This window comes from Cetorhinus maximus, chromosome 18, assembly GCF_964194155.1.
Source record: "Cetorhinus maximus chromosome 18, sCetMax3.hap1.1, whole genome shotgun sequence".
NCBI classification, from domain to species: domain Eukaryota; kingdom Metazoa; phylum Chordata; class Chondrichthyes; order Lamniformes; family Cetorhinidae; genus Cetorhinus; species Cetorhinus maximus.
The window spans coordinates 68,417,507-68,438,969 of NC_135896.1; the positions used below are offsets into that span (position 1 = coordinate 68,417,507).

At 44.6% G+C, this 21,463-nt stretch overlaps 1 protein-coding gene across 5 annotated transcripts in view; it reads left to right on the forward strand.

Moving 5' to 3' along the window:
• heatr5a (HEAT repeat containing 5a) overlaps window positions 1-21,463 on the forward strand; it is a 170,015-nt gene that overhangs the window by 79,783 nt on the left and 68,769 nt on the right. For 4 of the 5 annotated variants that reach the window (XM_078562846.1, XM_078562845.1, XM_078562848.1 and 1 more), the window contains 5 exons: window positions 528-718; window positions 13,881-14,040; window positions 15,532-15,721; window positions 19,745-19,914; window positions 20,524-20,550. In XM_078562846.1, the coding sequence (XP_078418972.1) occupies window positions 528-718; window positions 13,881-14,040; window positions 15,532-15,721; window positions 19,745-19,914; window positions 20,524-20,550 (738 nt within the window). The remainder of the gene's footprint in view (window positions 1-527; window positions 719-13,880; window positions 14,041-15,531; window positions 15,722-19,744; window positions 19,915-20,523; window positions 20,551-21,463) is intronic. The other variant, XM_078562847.1, reaches the window with a different exon arrangement.

The following is a 21,463-nucleotide window of genomic DNA, read 5'->3' on the forward strand; positions in this document are numbered from 1 at the left end:
AAGGATCACATGCCACTATTCAGAGAAGGGCAAGGACGCTCTCCGCAATGTCCCAGTTAATACTTATCCCATAACAAACAACACAAAAGATACCAATTATTTGGTCATTACCCACTGCTATTTGTTGGATGGTGCTGCTTGCAAACTGGTTGCTGTGTTTCCTACAAGTATAGGAATAAGCATTTCAAAAGAACTTATTGGATGTGAAGCACTTTGGACTATCCTGACATCATGAGCAGCGCTATATAAAAGCAATGCCTTTGTTTGTGTTTACAATTCTCTTTTTGTCACACCAATCATGACTGACTAGGTCCATCTTCTTGTTCAGAATTGCTTAGGAGGGTGTATATGTAGCAGCTTAGTATGTGCTTGCTGCTGTTTATTATGAAATGTGCGTACTAAGGTATTTGCACATTGGGATAATGGATCTTTAGAATTGTTTTTGTTGCTAGAAAATATTGGCCATGGTTGAAGAAATTTTCAGTTTGTGTGACTGAAGTTCAACATTTTTGTGTTTTTCTTTCCAGAGATTAGCTTGCAAGAAAGGTAGTTTAGGCCCTGAAGAGGTGAGAAGACCTGCTCTGGCACTGGTAATGCATTCCTTGGAAAGTGCAAATCTCCTGTTAAGATGTGCTGCAGCAGAAACCTTGGCCAGACTGGCGCAGGTTGTAGCGGATAGTGCCTTCACTGCCAGGCTGGCACAGACTAGCTTTGAAAAGTGAGTAATTTAATATAAAATTTTCTTCTCGATTGTAGTGCAATAAACCCCTATAAAAAAAATCTATTTGGCTTAGCTATGTACTAGAATGTATGATAGAGTCTTACTGAACCAGTGCCATATTCCTTTCTTGATCTGTGCTGAATACGAACATATGAATTAGGAGCAGGAGTAGGCCATTTGGCTCCTCAAGCCTGGCCTCCATTTGATAAGATCATGGCTAATCTGATTATGGCCTCAGGTCTAATTTCCTGTCTACCCCTTAAATCTTTTGACTCCCTTGTCAATCAAGAATCTCCCTAACTCAGCCATAAAAATATTAAATGACCCTGCCTCGACTACTCTCTGGGGAAGAGAATTCCAGAGAAAAACCACCCTCTGAGAGGGAAAAGAAATTCCTCATCACTATTTTAAATGGGAGACCCCCTATTTTTAAACCGTGCCCCCTATTTCTAGTTTCTCAAAGCCTAAAATCCTCTTACCTTCCAGCCCATCAACTCTCCTCAGGACCTTATATGTTTCAATAAGATGACCTTCTAAACTCCAATACAGTCTCAACCTGTCCAATCCTTCCTCATAAGATAACCCCTTCAGTCGAATGAACCTTTTCTGAACTGCAATGCAATTACATCCTTAAGTAAGGAGACCAAAAATGTACGCAGTACTCCAAATGTGAGTGAGCTGTGAGAATGAGCTATAACAATTGTAAATTTGCGTAGGGGAGAAATTAGCTAGGATTCTTCTTGATCCCTGCAGTAAAATTCAGGTCTATGAATGTACAGTGAGGATCATTCATGCCTTTCTCCTGTTTTGCTTTTGTTACCCCCCACATGCAACTGTTCCAATGCTCTCCTCACTGGCCTCCTGTCCTTTACCCTCCCCTCCATCAATGTCAGCTCATGCAAAACCCTGTTACCCACATCCCATCATGCCTATCCCTGTGATGAGAAATTTCTGCCATTTGGCAGAATTCCGACTTTGGGATCATGGAATTCCGCCCTTGTAAATTTTTTTCCGACCTCCAAAATATAATGCACTTTAAACATTTTAAAAAGCAACTCTGAGGTTCTGAAAGCACCAGCAGAAAGGGAACTGACTTGCTGTTGATTCTGGCAGGGGGGATGTGTGTGTGTGTTCCTGGCAGCCTGTGCAATGTGTAGCATGGGGACAGATTGCGTATGTGCCCGGAGCTTGATCTTTCTCTGATCTTGCCCCTTCATTCATATACCTTGCTGAGGAATCCGGTTTTCTTGGGCAGCAGCACAACCTGGATGTAGGCTATGGTGACCCCTCCCAGCAGCTTGTTGAGCTCCTCGTCATTGCGGATGGCGAGCTGCAGGTGGCAGGGGATGTTGCTGTCCTGGGCTGCGTTGTTGGCCAGCTCGAGGACAGTGGCCAGGTAGACGGGGGCTCTGGCCCCAACATGCTCGGCAAAGTGACCCTTGCGGATACGGCCGACAGGGAACTGGAGACCGGCTCAAGAGGAGCGAGCCTTGGCCTCAGCGCACTTTTTGCCTCTGGTTTTGCTGCGACCGGGCACCTCTCCTCCAGAACAAGCTTCTCTGACCAACAGCCGGAGAATCCAGATCAGATATTAAACTGATAAGAGCTGATGAGTGGGAGTTAGGACAGCACGGAAGAGTCGTCGCGATGGCGGATGTTGCGATGGCACTAGTCCTCCACTCAGTCTTCAGAGGGTCACTCCTTGGTAATGTGCAGCATTGTTTGTGACTCTTCACAAGTGCAGGGGTTTGTACTGATGCCCCAGCAGTGGAGATTAACTGCACAAGGGCCCTGGCCTGTCCTGAACCTGTTTAACAAGGACCACTGTCACTGTCGTAGTTCAAAGCCTGCCATTTGACAATAGGGTTTGTCACAAGGAACTTGTTGGTGACTTCCTGTGTTTGCCATTCCTTGATCCAAAAAATGTTTGCTGGTAGATTTTGCTCAGGAAGGGTGCTCCATATGGGCTGGCTCCATATGGGCCACTGAGATGGAAAGCAAGTGGGTCAAACAGGTCATCATGGAGTGGTAAGTGAGGTGCAGCATGGACTGTTTCAACCAATTTGAGGGTTTTCGACAGTCGACGGAGTGGAGGATGTGGAGGTGGGTGACGATTGTGAGGACAGGAAGCCAAAGGAGAGGTGTTGAGCAGAGGGTTCCAGTTATGACACGCGTTGTTGCATTCAGTTATATGTCAACAAGATGTGTATGTGGTGACCTTTGCCAGACAGTTTCACAGTACTGCAGAATATGATAGGGTAAGTGCTGAGGTCTGGAGTGTTGTGGCAGCAGCGCCTCATGTAAATCCAGCAAGTTTAGTAGTAGGTTGTTTCTGGTTTTGTCCTTTGCTGCTGTTTTCTTCAGATGTTTCTAGAAGGACAGAGACCTTTCTAGAGTCACTCCCAAGTATGTTGGGTTGGGGGTCATGCTTTAGTCTCTGGCCATCTATGTAGATATGCAATTCTTTTTTGTTTTGCACTGGCATTGTGGAGGTAGATTGTACTGGAAATGGTTTTAGAGGGATTCAGCATGAGACACCAGATCCAGTCAAGAGTGCAGAACGACGCTCTGAAGAAGAGTCATCCGGACTCGAAACATTAATTCTGTTTCTCTCTCCACAGATGCTGCCAGACCTGCTGAGCTTTTCCAGCATTTTCTGTTTTTATTGCAGAATGATGGAGCTTGGGTGACACAAGAGGTGTCATCAGCATAGATGAACTTGCGGGACTTGCTTGTTGGCAAGTCATTTGCATATATGTTGAACAAGGTTGGAGCTAGCACTTGAGCCCTGTGATAGTCTTTTCCATGCACTTGCCTTGCCCAAGGTGGACTCTGAATTGTATGTTGTGAAGGAGTGTTTCGACAACTGTTCCGACCCAGGTTGGAAGCAGTCTGGGCAGCTTTAGGAGCAGACCAGTGTGCCACACTGTATCATAGGCAACAATGAGGTCCAGAAGCACTATGCCTGTCTTCAGATTTTTCTGGAAGCCATTTTTGATGTAGGTGGTGCCTTGCACTTTTGCCTTAATCACTGTATCCTCTGAAGCTGCTTAGCTTTATTGACTAGCAAAGAAAATTGAACATGGCTGTTTCGCTGAAAATTAGCCTAAGTGATTGTGTTGACAGAAGACATAGAGCGTCCATTTTGTAATTTTGGTTCAGCAAACCTTGTTAAAAGAGACAAACGTATGAATTTTTTAAATGTATCTTAAATTCGTTTACAGATTGTGGCTGCCATCATATGTTTGGAGAAATTAGATACAGTGATTCAATGTTCTTGTGTGCATAACAGCAATATGTATTAATAAACTTTAATGCAATAAAATGTCCTAAGGTGCCCCCTGTCCTGTCCTGTCCTGTCTTGCATGTAGCTACCCCAACCTTGAGATTTGCTGTGATGTGCAGGCGTTGCTTAACCAGGAGTCAATGGAGGTCAGTAAACATAGGGATGATAGGAACAGGGCTTGGTGTCATTAAGGGCGCAGGCAGCAGAATTTTGGACAAGGCCAAGTTTACAAAAGAAAGAATGTGGGAGGCTGCCCTCGAGTGGTTAGAATGTCAAGTCTAGAGGTAACAAAGACATAGATGTGGGTTGCAACAGCAGATGAGTTGAGGCGGAGGTGGGTCGTGCAATCTTAGTGATGGCACATGTGGATGGAAGCTCATCTTGGGGTCAGAATAGTCTGGTTCAGCTTCAGGGGGATGTAATCAGTGGCTAGGGAGTGGAGTTTGTCATGGAGACCGAAGATAATGGCTTCAGTCTTCCCCATAAATTAGGAGAAATTTCTGCTCATTCAATTCTGGATGTCAAACTAGTGGAGACGATGGAGGAGTTGAGATGGTGATGGTGAGGTTAGTTTTTCCTTCATTTGCCTTCTATTAATGTCAAAACTTTGGACCAGTGCATTTGTACCAGATCACCAAAGTGACCTCAGCATATCAACATTTCAGTGCTAGGCATTGTCATTGTACATGTGGAAACTGACACTCATTATAAGTTACAATTGATATAAAACCTAATTTAAGCTTGTGATTTACAACATCTGCCTTTGGAACTGCAGCACTTTCAACTGTCCAAGCTGAGCTACAAAGTAAAACACATTTGCAATGTTGGAGCATGGCCAGAAGTTTTCACCATGGACACAATTGGATCCAAAAGTGGATCAAAAATTGCTGGTACCTGTTTTGCTGATGTCAAGTTACTCCCAAATATCTTGCCAATTGAGTTAGACTATACCGGAATTTAAACTTAACATAAAACCAGGTAAAACAGTTGGAGCCCAAGGAAAGCACCAAATCCACATCATATATTTCTTCTTTAATTGTGAAAATTTAAAGTTCGGCTTCTTTAACCATCATTCATGCACAAGATGGACAAATAGGTCATGTTCTGGTGTTAGTACAACATGGTGAAGTAAATACTAACTGCATTGGCACTGAAATGTTGACATGCTGAGGTCACTTTGGTGATTTGGTACAAATGCACTGGTCCAAAATTTTGACATTGATAGAAGGCAAACAAAGGAAAAACTAACCCACTTGAAGTCTAATAATTTCATCAATTTGAAATGGCTTAAAGCATTTGCCTTCACTGCAGATCATAAAGAGTGTAATAATTATATAGTGCCTTGTCACAAAAATAATTTCAGACATTTTTGTCTTCAGCCATTAATTTTCAGACCTATTTTGTCTTTGGCCTCTCAACTGTGCTATCCTCAGTTGCCTACATTGGTTCCTGATCCCCCAATACCTCTTAGCTGTGTTTAAATTCCTCATTGGTTTGCCCTCCCAATCTCTGCAATCTTCTCCAGCCCTACAATGTCTTGCCATCTTATTCTTTGTTCCTGTAACTGTGGCCTATTGTGCAAACGCTCCTTTTGCCCGCTATTGGTGGCTGTGCCTTCAAGCAAATGCTCTGGAATTCCCTCCCTAAACCCACGCACTTCCCCTCTCCTGCTGCTCCTCCTTTAAGTCCTTGTTTACAATCACTTCTTGACCAAACATTTGGTCACCCTCCTAACTGGTATCTACTTGTCTGAATCAGCTTTCTTTTTTCTTGTTGTGAAGCCATTTTTTAAGTCACTATGTGAGTGCCAGGAATTATTGGGTTATTGTTGTGAAGGTTGTCAAAGGGTCAGCTGGATTCTACTCTCATGAAGAATGTAGGACTATTGCTTGTTAGTGATAACAGTGTGTCATTGGATTCAGTAGAAACCCATTTATCTTGCTTTCATCAGATTTTGGAAGACATCTTGATTTAGTGCCAGATGTAGCCCTCATGAAGCTGGAAATTATAGGAGTGGACCTGCGACTGAAGGCCTGGATATTTCCCATTCAGCTGAAGTCTGACCATGTAGGGTTACGCTGCAGAGTTTTACCTGATTAAATACTAGCATGAACCTTCTATACGGTTTGTTCTACCTAGCTGTGTCAAAACTGGGTAATTCCTTTGAGGAACAACAACAACTTGCATTTATAAAAACCATTAATACACTAACTCATCCCATGATGCTTCATTAATTCTCAGAATTCAAGACCACCTTAATTCTGTGCTGCTCACCTGAGCTACACTAAAGGCTTGCATTAGTGTACAATGAACTGTGTAGTGCAGTATCCCTGGACGTTTTCTTTTTAAAAGGGGAGACCCTAACTCTTGACTGACTTATCATTGTTGAGGTTGAGCAAGAACATTTTTTAGATTTTTAAACTTTATTTTCAATTTACTAACACAAATCATACTGGTGATTACCCAACGTGCACTTTTATCTGTTGGAGTTCTAACAGTCATTCAGGACAAAGAGTAATTTGAGGGAAGGAAAATATCTTCAGTGAAAACTGCTTCTGTCTTACAAATGCCTTAATTTCAAAAATAATATTTAGAACAAAAAACCTTGTTCCTGTTAATTGCCAATGTTTACTGGCAGCCCTTTTGCTCAGTTGGTGGTTAGAGAGGCATTTAGTTGATATCTATTATCATGCACTCGTTACTGAATAGAAACTATTGCTATTTTCTTTTGTGGATCACACATTGTCAGTTAGTGAAGAGGCATTGTGCATGAGCTAAATATTCGAAAAGATGCAAAGTTCAGTTCCCAGTAGATGGTCCAATTTGTCCAAGGGCCCAAACACTCCTTTCAAGTGAAGCAGCATTTCACTTGCACTTCCCTCAATTTAGTCTATTGCATTCGCTGCTCCCAATGCGGTTTCCTCTACTTTGGAGAGTCCAAACGCAGACTGGGTGACCGCTTTGCGGAACACCTTCGGTCTGTCCGCAAGCATGACCCAGACCTCCCTGTCGCTTGCCATTTCAACACTCCACCCTGCTCTCATGCACACATGTCCGTCCTTGGCCTGCTGCATTGTTCCAGTGGAGCTCAACGCAAACTGGAGGAACAGCACCTCATCTTCCGACTAGGCACTTTACAGCGTTCCGGACTGAATATTGAGTTCAACAATTTTAGATCATGAACTCTCTCCTCCATCCCCACCCCCTTTCTGATGCCCCTTTTTTCCAATAATTTATATAGATTTTTCTTTTCCCACCTATTTCCATTATTTTTAAATGTATTTTCATCCGTTGTTTTATCTCTACCTTTTAGCCTATTTCGATCCCTTCCCCCCACCCCACCCCCACTAGGGCTATTTTACCTTGCTCGTCCTGCTTTCTACCCTTAATGTCACCTATTATCACATTCCTTAGATAATATCACCACCTTCAACACCTCTTTGTTCTTTTGTCTTCCAGCTCTACCTGTCCCACCCCCCCCCTAAAACCAGTTTATATTTCACCTCTTTTCTATTTTTCCTTAGTTCTGTTGAAGAGTCATACGGACTCGAAACGTTAACTGTGTTCCTCTCCGCAGATGCTGTCAGACCTGCTGAGTTTTTCCAGGTATTTTTGTTTTTGTTCCCAGTAGATGGTTGTTGTTTGAATAGCAGAAAGATTGATCAGGACTTTTGCTGCTTGTGGATATTCAGTGACTTTTGCTGCACAGTGCATGTGTATGGATCTCTGATTAGGATGAATTGGGTTCAGGCATGAAGCCCTCCACAGTTGAGTAATCCATTGACATCATATCTAGACTCGAGGTATGAAGGACAGCCACTTTGCTGAATTACTATTGTGTTATGGAGCAACCCTGAAACTAGATTCAAGTTCACAAGAGGAGGAGGAGAAAATTGGCAAATGTGAAAAATAACTCAATTCCAGCTGATTTCAGACCACTGAAAGGTCCATTACTGATTAACGCTTTAAGATGGTAACATGCTCATATGTTGCCTTCTGTTTTGATTTCTGCCTTTCTTGTAGCACTGGCACTGAAATTCATACACAACATTATTCAATTGTGTGGTGGGCAGAATGTAATTTTGGACTGACAATAGCATCCAGTTAGTGCAGCGGCTACACGAGTAGTATTTTCTACAAACACGATGTAGCCTGTGCAATGCCACTGGTGAGATCACATCTGGAGTACTGTGTACAGTATTGGCCTCCTTATTTAAGGAAAGATGTAAATGTGTTAGAAGCAGTTCAGAGAAGGCTTACTAGACTAATACCGAAAATGGGTGAAACAAAAATAAAAATAGCTGGAAAAACTCAGCAGGTCTGACAGCATCTGTGGAGAGGAATACAGTTAACATTTCGAGTCCGTATGATTCTTCAGGGGTTCTGATGAGTTTTTCCAGCTATTTTTATTTTTGTTTCAGACTTCCAGCATCCGCAGTATTTTGCTTTTAACCAGGAATAGGTGGGTTGTCTTATGAGGAAAGGTTGGACAGGTTAGGCTTGTATCCACTGGAGTCTGGAAGAGTAAATGGTGACTTGATTGAAACCCTTAAGATCCTGAGGGGCCTTGACAGAATGAATGTGGAGAGGATATTTCCTCTTGAGAGAATCTAGAACTAAGGGTTACGGTTTAAAAATAAGGGATTGCACATTTAAGACAGATGAAAAATTATTTTTCCCAGAGGATCATGAGCCTTTGGAATTCTCTCCCTCAGAAGCAAATGGAAGCAAAGTCTTTGAATACTTTAAGGCTGAGCTAGATAAATTCTTGATTGACAAAGGGGTGAAAGATTATTAGGGCTAAGCCGGAATGTAGGGCTGAGGTTACACTCAGATCAGCTATGATCTTATTCAATGCCGGAACAGGCTCAAGGGGCCCAGTGGTTGACTCCTACTCCTAATTTGTACGTTTGTATGTACGTTCATATGTACATAGACCTTACATCCCAGTGATTGGCTGACCAAAACAAACAGCGTGTTCCTTCAGTTGTTTGAAATGGGCAGAGTACAGACCGTACTCAACCAGCGCACGCTTGCAAAATCCAAAACAAAACGTCTGCTGTTAGTTGTGATTCTGCAATTGTGCAACACTTTGCTGAACAATTCTGAGTGCTGTGATGACCCTTGGCCAGACCCTGGGCCGTGAAGGAGGTTTGGTTAGGGACCAAAAACATTTTGTTTAAAGTAGAAAGAGTTTGAGATTCAAGATGCTTACTAAGTGAATAAAGCCACAAGATTCCACGGGTTTTGAACAAACAAAAATTAACTTTACACTTATGAGGTACATGTGAATTAACAGGCAAATTAATTATGGTCTCCTCTATCCCCAGTCCCTTTCCGATCCCCCTTTTTCCAATAATTTATAAATTTTTAAAATATATTTTTCTTTTCCCACCTATTTCCATTATTTTTAAATTTATTTCCATCCATTGTTTTATCTCTACCATTAAGCCTATTTCGATCCCTTCCCCCCAACCCCACCCCCACTAGGGCCATCTGTCACTTGCTCGTCCTGCTTTCTACCCCTAATGTCACCATTAGCACATTTCTTAGCTAATATCACCACCGTCAAAACCCCTTTGTCCTTTTGACTATGATATCTTTGGCAATCTCTCTGCCTCCACCTATCACTGGACCTCTATCCAGCTCTGCCTGTCCCACCCCCCTCAACCAGCTTATATTTCACCTCATTTCTATATTCCCTCAGTTCTGATGAAGAGTCATACGGACTCAAAACATTAACTGTGTTCCTCTCCGCAGATGCTGTCAGACCTGCTGAGTTTTTCCAGCTATTTTTGTTTTTGTTTCAGATTTCCAGCATCCGCAGTATTTTGCTTTTATAATATTATGGTTGAACATACCACACTATGCAGTAAATGACAGATGTGATCAAACAAGGATTGAAACTGGACCGACTACTTGGCATCAACCTAGGCACTGGAAATGACAACGGCAAACTTAGCCCTGTCAACCCTGCAAAGTCCTCCTCACTAGCATCAGGGGTTGAGTGCCAAAATTGGGAGAGCTGTCTCACAGACTATTTAGCAACAGCCTGACATTGTTATCCTCACAGAATCATATCATACAGATAATGTCCAAGACACCACCATCACCAACCCTGGGTATGTCCTGTCCACCAGCAGCACAGTGATGTACAGTCAGAAGGGAGTTGCCCTAGGAGTCCTCAGTATCGACACCGGACCCCATGAAGTCTCATGGCATCAGGTCAAACGTGGGCAGGGAAACCTCCTGCTGATTACCATGTACTGCCCTCCCTCAGTTAATGAATCAGTGCTCCTCCATGTTGGTCACCACTTGGAGGAAACACTGAGGGTGGCAAGGGTGCAGAATGTACTTTGGGTAGGGGGCTTCAATGTCCATCACCAAGCTTGGCTCGGTAGCACCACTACAGACCGAGATGGTCGAGTAATAAAGGTCATAGTGGCTAGACTGGGTCTGTGGCAGGTGGTGAGGGAACCAACAAGAGGGAAAAGCATACTTGACCTAGTCCTCAGCAACCAACCTGCCTGCCGCAGATGTATCTGTCCATGATAGTAGCGGTAGGAGTGACCACCGCACAGTTGTTATGGAGACAGAAGTCCCACCTTAGCATTGGGGATACCCTCCATTGTGTTGTGTGGCCTTAACACCGTGCTAAATGGGATAGATTTTGAACAGATCTAGCAAGACTTGGGCATCCATGAGGCGTTGTGGGCTGTCAGCAGCAGCAGAATTGTACTGAAACACAATCTGTAACCTCATAGCCTGGCATATCCCCCACTTAATCATTACCATCCAGCCAGAGACCAACCTTGGTTCAATGAATAGTGCAGGAGGACATTCCAGGCGCAGCACCAGCGCACCTAAAAAATGAGGCGTCAACCTGGTGAAGCTATAACACAACTACTTCCGAGCCAAACAGCAAAGCAAAAGCAGCAAGTGATAGACAGAGCTAAGCGATCCCACAACCAACGGATTAGATCTAAGCTCTGCAGCCCTGCCACATCCAGTTGTTAATTGTGGTGGACAATTAAACAACTCATTGGAGGGGGAAGCTCCACAAATATTGCCTGAATGATGGGGGAGCCCAGCACATCAGTGTAAACAATGAGGCTGAAGCATTTGCTACAATCTTCGGCTAGAAGCGTCGAGTGGATAATCCATCTCTGCCTCCTCCGGAGGTCCCCAGCATTACAGATGCTCAATGCACTCCACGTGATATCAAAAAAAGGCTGAAGGCAATGGATAGTGTAAAGGCTATAGGCTCTAACAATATTCCAGCAATAGTGCTGAAGACTTGTGCTCCAGAACTTGCCTTGCCCCTAGCCAAGCTGTTCCAGTACAGCTACAATATTGGCATTTACCCGGCTTTGTGGAAAAATGCCCAGGTATGTCCTGTACACAAAAAATAGGACTATCAAACCTGGCCAATTACCGCCCTATTAGCCTACTCTCGATCATCAGTAAAGTAATGGAAGGGGTCATCAGTAGTGCTATCAAGTGGCACGTGATTAGCAATAACCTGCTCACTGATGCCCAGTTTGGGTAGGCCAGGGGCCACTTGGCTCCTGACCTCATTACAGCCTTGGTTCAAACATGGACATAAGAACTGAACTCCCGAGGTAAGGTGAGAGTAACTGCCCTTGACATCAAGGCTGCATTTGTGGCATCAAGGAGCCCTAGCAAAACGAGTCAATGGGAATCGGGGGCTGGGGGGGAGATATCTCCTGGTTGGAGTCATACCTAGCACAAAGGAAGATGGTTGTGGTTGTTGGAGGTCAATCTTCTCAGCTCCAGGACACCACTGCAGGGTAGTGCCCTCTGCCCAACCATCTTCAGCTGCTTCAGCAATGACCTTCCTTCCATCATAAGGTCAGAAATGGAGATGTTCGCTGATGATTGCTCAATGTTCAGTAGCTTTCGCTACTCCTCTTACTGAAGCAGTCCATGTCCAAATGCAGCAAAACCTGGACAATATCCAGGCTTGGGCTGACAAGTGGCAAGTAACATTTGAGGCACATAAGTGCCAGGCAATGACCATCTCCAACAAGAGAGAATCTAACCATCACCCCTTGACGTTCAGTGGCATTGCCATCATTGAATTCCCTACTATCAACGTCCTGGGGTTACCATTGACCAGAAACTGAACTGGACTAGCCAGCGAAATACTGTGGCTGCAAGAGCAGATCAAGAGGCTAGGAATCCTGTGACGCTTAACTCACCCCCTGTCTCCCCAAAGCTTGTCCACCATCTACAACGCACAAGTCAGGAATGTGATGGAATACTCCCCACTTGCCTGGATGAGTGCAGCTCCCACAACACTTGAGAAGCTTGACACTGTCCACGAAAAAGCAGCCCGCTGGATTGGGACCACACGCACAAACATTCACACACTCCACCACTGACACACAGTAGCAGCAACATGTACCATCTAAAAGATGCACTGCAGGAATTCACCATGCATCTTCCAAACCCAGAACCACTACCATCTAGAAGAACAAGGGCAGCAGACAGATGGGAACACCACCACTGGAAGTTGCCTCCAAGTCACTCACCATCCCAACTTGGAAATATGTTGCCATTCTTTCACTGTCACTGGGTCAAAATCCTGGACCTCCCCCCATAATGGTCATGTTGATGTACTTACACCACATGGAATGCAGCGGTTCAAGAAGGCAGCTCACCACCACCTTCTCAAGGGCAACTAGGGATGGGCAATCAATGCTGGCCCAGCCAGCGAAGCCCATATTCCATGAATGAATAAATTTTTTAAAAAGGATTCCAGGAATTTCTCAACACCCCACTCAGATGTCAGTCACACTGTGAGGCAGCCAGTCTCACTGAAACTTTGTCTCTCTCTCTCTCTCTCTCTCACGAGGGTTTCCAATCTCCACCTGTGAAGGTCTCCACCTTGGAATTTTCTCCAACAGTCGCTCCAACTCAGACAGCTTCAATGACAGTCCACTTCACAGGGTTTCAATTTTGCCTTCTAAGATTATGTTCTCCTAGATTTCTGCACACCCTCGAGCATCAATTTACAAGCACAGTTTCAGATCTTTGGCCATGCCAAGCAGAACACTACTGCTCTAAAGTGGTACCTTCGGCCCAACAGCCCGAGCCGCCAACCTTCATCTGCCTTCTCAGATCTTCAGGACTTCTTATGAGCCCTCTTTAATTATCAGGGCTTGTCCTGAGCCCACTTCACTTAAAGTCTGCTCCCCCCAGCCCTTTTTTTAATTGGAGCCTGTTTCTCTGCTCCTTTCTTTTTACTTAACGTCGCTTTGTCTTTTGTTCCTGCCTCTGGGACACTTCTTTTCTGATTAAAACAGACTAACTCAAACTGACTGGCCACTGACCCTTGGACTGATCTGGTGACCTATCAAAACACTCCCAAGAGTATGCCCCCCACCACCTTGTTACTAGGAACAAATGTAATAAGGAGTGGAACACCCTGTATCTTAAATGTTAAAATTTCCACAGAATACAAGCTTATATAGCACACAATGAATGAATGTCAATTCAGTGCACTAAAAACGGCATGAACAACCGATTTAAGATAATTAGTCGAGCTCATAACGTGGCTCATTTACGCTTGCTACTCAGGGAGCTGTTCTCTGCAAGCAAAAGTAATATGTTCCAGCCTTATGTATTTTTGAATTATCCAAGAGGTTGGGGAGCCTATAACTTGCCAAACAATCAGTACCCTTTTCTCCTGTAGCGTAAATTGTGATTTTGAAATTTGGTGTTCATGCATTTGTCCGGGTGTGTTCAAAACAAAAAGCTTTGGCAACATGTCTCTCTTTTCAGCAGCGGTCATGTCCTGTACTACTAAGAGACTGTTTCTAGTAACTGTTTTCTTCTTCATGACTTCAGGTTAAAGTCTGCCAGGGATGTGATTTCACGCACAGGACACTCCATGGCCTTAGGCTCCCTTTACAGGTACCTGGGAGGAATAGTTTCAAGTCAACACTTGAATGCTTGTGTCAGTATACTTTATACTTTGTCTCAAGACAGCACATCTCCCGAAGTTCAGGTAATATATATATTTTGGAATGTGGAGTCAAAAGTAAATGCTTGTAAATGTGAAAGCATGAACATTCAATTTTGTTTAAAAATACTCGTTCAGCTTTGCCATATTGAAGAGATTTATTGCTGTAACTAAATGACATCAGACTTTCACCTAGTCATGAAAATCTTATCTGAGATTTGTGCAGGATTGCAAGCTACATAATTTCAATGCATATTGATTTTCTTAACTCTCTGGTCTCAGATTTCAAGTAGTTGTAAAGTTCAGAAAGTTGACCTCATTAGGTACTGTGGTTACCCAGTGACTACTAAATAAGGAAATGAACCTTGGTTTTGTGCCGCCTTGTTAGACACAAATACTTGTTACAATTTTACTCTTCAAAAAAAATAGTTGATGTTATCGCAATCTAATCAGGATCGTCTGCAACCAAAATGGTGTGTATATTGAGTTTAATCAGAGTTTAAGACAGGATATAACACACCAGTCTTACAGCAAAAGCATACAATAGTGACTAGTGTGTGGTAGTCTAGATTGGATAGGATAGATGGCATGCATAAACACGTTTTATGTCTTTCTGCTGATCCGCCAGTCCTTGCCTGCCTCCCTCCCTCCGTCCACTTGGACCTGCCCCTCCCTCCGTCCACCTCCCCCTCCCTCCATCCGTCTACCTTTCCCTCTGGCCCGACTGCCCTCCCTCAGTCCCTTCGGCCTGACCACCCCCCCTTCGGTCCACCCTCTCCGCCGCCCCGCCCTTCCTCCCTTCTGCCCCGCCCTACCTGCCCGCCCGCCCGCCCTCCCTTCTTCCCGCCCGCCCTCCCTTCTTCCCCACCTACCCTGCCCGCCCCGCCCTGCCCTTCCTCCCTCCCTTCTGCCCCGCCCGCCCTCCCTCCGCCCTGCCCCGCCAGCCCTCCCTCCGCCCTGCCCCGCCAGCCCTCCCTCCGCCCTGCCCCGCCAGCCTTCCCTCCGCCCTGCCCCGCCCGCCTTCCCTCCGCCCTGCCCTGCCCGCCTTCCCTCCGCCCTTCCCTGTCCCGCCCTGCCCTCCGCCCTGCCCCGCCCTCCGCCCTGCCCCGCGCCCCGCCCTCTGCCCCGCTCCGCCCCGCCCGCCCTCCGCCCCGCCCCTCCACCCCTCCTGCCCTCACTCCCTCCCACCCCCCTCCCTGTGTTTAAGGTCAAGTTTAATGTTTCTATCTGATTTGATGCAGAGAATGATATCTAAGCTGCAATATTTAATGGAACTCAGTTGTTGCAACCTTTAAAGATTGTGTCAGGAAGCATTCACAATGTACCTGAATTTTGCAGTCTAACTTAAGAAGCTCAGTACATTTCCTTTGGTGTGAATGTGTTTTTATCTTGTAAAACAGCTCTTTTAGCAATAACTTTCTTGGATCAAGGTTTCTGAATTCATCAACTTATTAATGAATGCAAGTCATACATTATACTGGATCTTTTATTGGGACTACGTTTAGTTATAGATAATCTTCTTGTCTTCATTTGTAGACCTGGGCGCTGCACTCCTTGTCATTGTTAATAGATTCCAGTGGTCCAATGTATCATGCCCATGTGGAAACAAGCCTGTCTCTAGTCTTGCTGCTGCTGTTGACTGTGCCTATTACTCATGCCGAAGTTCATCAAAGTTTGGGTCGTTGTTTGAATGTGCTTATTACCACATTGGGTCCAGAATTGCAAGGTAACATGTTTGCAGCAATTAATCTTTGTAATGAGAATGCTCATTAGTGTTAGAAATATATTTCCCTTTGCATGGTAAATGCCTGAAATTTACATTAATTTAAAACAGCAGTGTTAACGTGTATTTATTGAATTAGTTTTATTTAATATTTCTTCATCACCAATAAAGGAACATGTTTAATACAGAAAGCGTCATTTTTTTGTGCGGTGATAGGAGAATTTCTGTTTGTTTCATATAATTTTCAAGTATATATTGAGCTCAAATGAAGGTGGTTTTGCCTTGAATAAATTGGAAAATAGAAGTTGGAAGACACATTTCAGCAAGACCTCATAGATTTGAACTGGACGTTATCCAAAACACAAGATTTGGAATTGATTGCATGGCATTTAGTAGGGATGAGAGACTTTGAGGATATGGGGCATTTGGTCATCAGCATGATGTGCGATACCTTCTAAACATTGTGCCTTTAGTTAGGATTGATGAGATGGTCTTGATTTCAGAGGCCCTTGTATTGTCAAGTACTATCAATATTTCTGTCTTTAGTTCTTGGTGGAAAATGCAAATACTGTCAGTTGACTAGAGATTTTTTCTATCCGCATAAATATTGCATTATGATGGCCAATGTCTCGTTGTCCTTACCTGGAGACCTGGTGCTTATCAAACTGTGCAAGAAACGCAAGATGTAAAACATGTTTTATTCCCTTGTTGAGTTAGTCTGTTTCACCATTAAGCATTTTACCCACATTATCTTACAATGGATTATTCAACCTGCAAGTAAAACTATTAGTTTAAGCCTTCCAAAGGATTTTTGATGAAGTGCCACATAATGGGCTTGCCAGCAAAGTTGAAGCCATGGGGCAGAATTTTTTTTCGGTCCCATGGGCAGACATGCGCCTGACCCGAAAACGAGTGAAGTGGTGTGCAATGGCGTCAGGTGAGTGTCCCAGTGACATCGCATGCACTCATGACCTTTCAGTCAGCAGGCGCGCGCAAGAGGTGGCAGCGCGCCTGCCAATAATTAAGAGGTCTATTCAGACCCCTAATCAATCAATTAATTAAATTGAATTTTTTGCTGCCCTTCTAACTGTTAGGTTCCCACCCCTGGACTTTGTCGCAATAATCCAGAGAATGTTCATCGATTTCTTCTGGGACAAAAGGCTGCGCTGGGTCGCTGCCGAGGTTCTGAGTCCCCTGCCTGAGCAGGGTGGTCAGGCGCTGGTGTGCCTATGCACCCAGGTGGCGACCTTCCACCTTCAGGCCCTGCAGCGATACCTTTACGTTGAGCCCCCTCCGAGATGGTGTGCCTTGGCAATGTATTTCTTCCGCCAGGTGCACAGCCTGAATTATGATGTGTAAGGCTCCTTGCAGGCGTTGCCCATCTTTTACCAGGACCTGATCAAAGTTTGGAACCTGGTTGCCTCGCAGCGCAGCTCTCCGCCGTCTGAAGTAGCGGCTATCATCAGAGAGCCGCTGCTCAGGAATCCACCCCTCCATCTGTTTCGGTGGCTGACAGAGAGGAGGGCTGTGGCTGCCGGGGTGACCAGGATCGGAGATGTGTTGGGTGGCGGAGGAGTGAGCTGGATGCTTCCACATGAGTTGGCACGTCGTGCGTCCGTGGACGTCCAGCTCGCGGCCAACGCCATTCAAGACCTCAGGACGGTCATGCTCGGCCCCGACGTCGTCATACTGGTGGTGCAGGCGCGCGGTGGTCTTCTGCCTGAATGCACCCCTGTTCGGGCAGAATTCCACATTGGCCCCAAGCCCCGAATCCTCCCTTGGGACCTGGTGCCCTGCAATCTGAGTCGCCTCATGGAAATGCCCTCCATGTCCTTTAGCATGTGCTGTTGCACACCCTTCACTTCCTTGCCTTCGCCTGCCGCCTGGACACGCCCTGGCGTGCCTTGTTGCCGTCCGGCGGTGGAGGTCCCCATTAGGGGGCCCTCTAAGGAGGTGTCCTCCCCCTTTCCACCGGGGACCTGGGGTGGAGGGTGTTGCACGCAGCAGTCCCCTACAATCGTAGGATGTGTCGGTTCACGGACTCCCAAGATACCTGCCCTTTTTGCGGTCTTGTGGAGTCCGTGGACCATGTTTACGTAGGGTGTTGTAGGATGCACTCCCTTTTCAGTTATTTAAAGAACCTTTTATTAATGTTTTGTTTGCACTTCAGCCCCACGCTCCTGATCTACAGGCACCCAGTGCAGAGGGGGGCCGGGAGGGAGGAGGACCTCCTCATGAACCTGCTCCTGGGCCTGGCCAAGTTGGCCATTAACAAGTCCAGGCAGCGGGCGATCAAGGGGGTCATCCGACCCGACTGTCTGTCCCTCTTCTGCGGCTACGTTTGCGGCCAGGGGTCCCTGGAGAGGGAGCATGTGGTGTCTGCTGGCACCGGCGAGGCCTTCTGTGCCCGGTGGGCACCACGGGGACTGGGGTGTTTTATCGACCCCCTTAATCACATTTTGATTTAATGTTTGTAAGTCTCCCTTAAATTATGTCCAAAACTGTAGTAGACCAAGTTGAAGGAGGTGCAAGGGAAGCGCTGCTTCACCTGAAAGGAATGTTTGGGCCCTTGGACGGTGAGGAGGGACGAGGTAAAGGGGCAGGTGTTGCACCTTCTGCAATTGCATGGGAAGGTGCTGTGGGAAGGGGATGAGGTGTTGGGGATGATGGAGGAGTGGACCAGGGTGTCCCATAGGGAATGGTCGCTATGGAATGCTGACGGGGGTGGGGTGAGGGGAAGATGTGTTTGGTTTGGTGGTGGCATCATGCTGGAGTTGACGGAGATGGCGGAGGATGATCCTTTGAATGCGGAAGCTGGTGGGGTGAAAAGTGAATACAAGAGGGACCCTATCATGGTTCTGGGAGGGAGGGAAAGGTGTGAGGGCAGAGGCACAAGAGATGGGTCGGACGTGGCTGAGGGCCTTGTCAATCACAGTGGTGGGGGAGAAACCTCGGTTAAGGAAGAAGGAAGACATGCCAGAAGCCAAATACCTTAAATCTATGCCCTCTCGTTCTCGATCCTTTCACCAATGGGAAATTTCTCCTTATCTACTCTGCCCAGACCCCTCATGATTTTGAATACATGTATCAAATCTCCTCTCAACCTTCTCCAATTTACCTACATCACTGAAGTTCCTCATCCCAGAGACCATTCTTGTGAATCTTTTCTGCTCTCTCTAATGCCTTCACATCTTTCTTAAAGTATGGCACCTAGAACTGGATGGAGTACTCCAGTTGAGGCCAAGCCAGTATTTTACAAAAGTTTAACAGAACTTTATTGCTCTTTTCCTCTATGCCCCTAAAAATAGAGCATTAGTAGCATTCCGGATTTTAATTGCTGCAGCAATAAAGGCCATGCCTTCAGCTGACAAGCTCTCAAATTCCTTCTTTAACCTCTCTGCCCCTCTACCTTTCTTTCCTCCTTTTCAACCAGACTTTTGGTCATCTGCCCTTATGTCTCCATATGTGGCTTTATGTCTCGGAAGCACCTTAGACTCAAAGCACCGTTAATATAATAAACAAGTTGTTGTATTGAACAAATTAAAGAATCACTATTGTAATGTAGAAAACATGGCAGCCAACTTGCACACAGCAAGCTCCCACAAACAGTAATGTGATAATGATCAGATAACCTGTTTTTCTAATGTTGATTGAGAGATAAGTATTGATCACTCCTCTTCGAAATAGTGCCACAGCATATTTTACTTCCACCCAAACAGGCAAATGGGGTTTCACTTTAATGTCCCATCTGAATGACAGCACATCTGATGGCACTTGCTCAGTATTGCACTGGAGTGTCAGCCTTGATTTTTGTGTTCAAGCCCTGGAGTGGGATTTGATCCTGAAACATTGTGATGCAGAGGTGAGAGTGCTACTGACTGAGCCACAGATGTCTATTGTAAGTGACCCTGGGCAAAATTTCCTGTCAGGGTCAATGCTGCAAAATATTTTCACTATATGCTGAGTATTCAGTACTTGCTGTTCCAATAATTATAAATAAATCATCTATGTATATTTAATTTCTAGGCAACAGCACATCTGTCTCCCTGTTAAGAACTTCCTGCCTAGTTGGCTGTGCAGTGATGCAGGATAACCCTGATTGTCTTGTGCAGGCACAAGCCATCTCCTGCCTCCAGCAGTTACATATGTTTGCACCACGTCATGTGAACCTTTCCAATCTTGTCCCCTGTCTATGTGTAAGTATGCCATATGGATATATCCTTTTTATATTTGAATTTGGGTACCTACAACTTGCATTTTTTAAAAATGTGCCATCTATAAATCTAAATTGGTTGTACCCATTGCTGTGACTTGAGCCTTAATCTATACAGCTTTTGTTCTGTTTAGGGGGCATATTAAGTTAATCATACCAGGGCCAGGCTAGTGCATCAACCAGCCAAATAAGGGGCCCCTGATAAAACTCAGGAAAACTACATACAACAACTAATCTAGTTTTATTTAAGCATAGTATATTGCAATATGATTACATCGTTTGTCAACACAGCTTGTAAACAGTCTGAGGGACTGTTTCTTGCATTTTACTACACATTTGTGACTTCATGGGTTGGATTTTAAGGGAGTATCAAGAGGCTCTAGCACCATGACTGCTTCATCCGGCTTTGAACAGTGACTACTTGGTGTCTGCACCCTGTTACAAAAATAATTTCAATCAGAGCACAGTGCTTTGTGTAGTGTCAAGTTCTTGCTAGCAATATTATAATGGTACCACAGTTTCCATTTATTGAACAAATGTGACATAAACAGGGTTTTATTGTGACTGGCCTGTCATTTGTTCTTTTGTACAGGAGATCTTATTGGATAATTCTGTTTGGGTAGGTTGTTTCCCTCATTCCACCCATTTCCTACCTACCGCCACACCTGCCTCACCCCCACACCCTCAAACAAGTGTTGCTTTGATGTTTTTAGATACCTTTTTATATTGGTTTGTTTTTAGCTTTGACTCTAATCATCAATCTAACAACTTGGCTGGGCATGCAAAATGAATACAAACAAGCTGTGTGTTGCAACTTCTCTACTGATAAAAACCCTTGGCTTATATCTGACTTAATTTTCTAATGTGCTTTCCTTATTTGACTAGCATCAATTGCATCTGCAGGCTGCACAGGTGGCGGCAGCATAAATTAATACTGCAAATGGTTTGGCTTGTTTTTTATTATTTGCTTGATCGTACAAAAAGCTCCCCAAAACCTTGAGACTGTCATGAAGAGAGTATGTATTTCAGTTGTTTGCAGATGTTCCTCACTTGAGATTCTTTCAATATTTTGCTCGAGTCCTGAAACGAGTTGATTTATCTACTGTCAACTGATGCAATATGGGTTGCTGATATTCACACACTAACCTGCAGAGTGTAATAGTAATGCGAAAAGTAACATCACGGAATTACAGTTTATTTTAACTGTTAATGTTTGCTTGTTCTTTTGTACTTGGTAGTAATTGTCAGCATTTCTTTATCTTTGCAGGCGAGTGCACCACTAAATTCATATGTATTAGGTTTTTGTAAAAGCTTGATCTTGTTTCAACTGTTTAAAATCATACTTGTATTTTTAAGAAAAGCTCCAAATGACTTTGGGTGCAACTAGAAATGAATTGTTTTGACTTAAAATTCTAGCACAAGTATATTGGTGTACTTGCTAATATTTAATTACAATCCAGAATGCAGTATGGAGCATAATCAATTAACTAATGATGATGAAAGTGCTCAAATTGTAACAGTATTAAATTTAT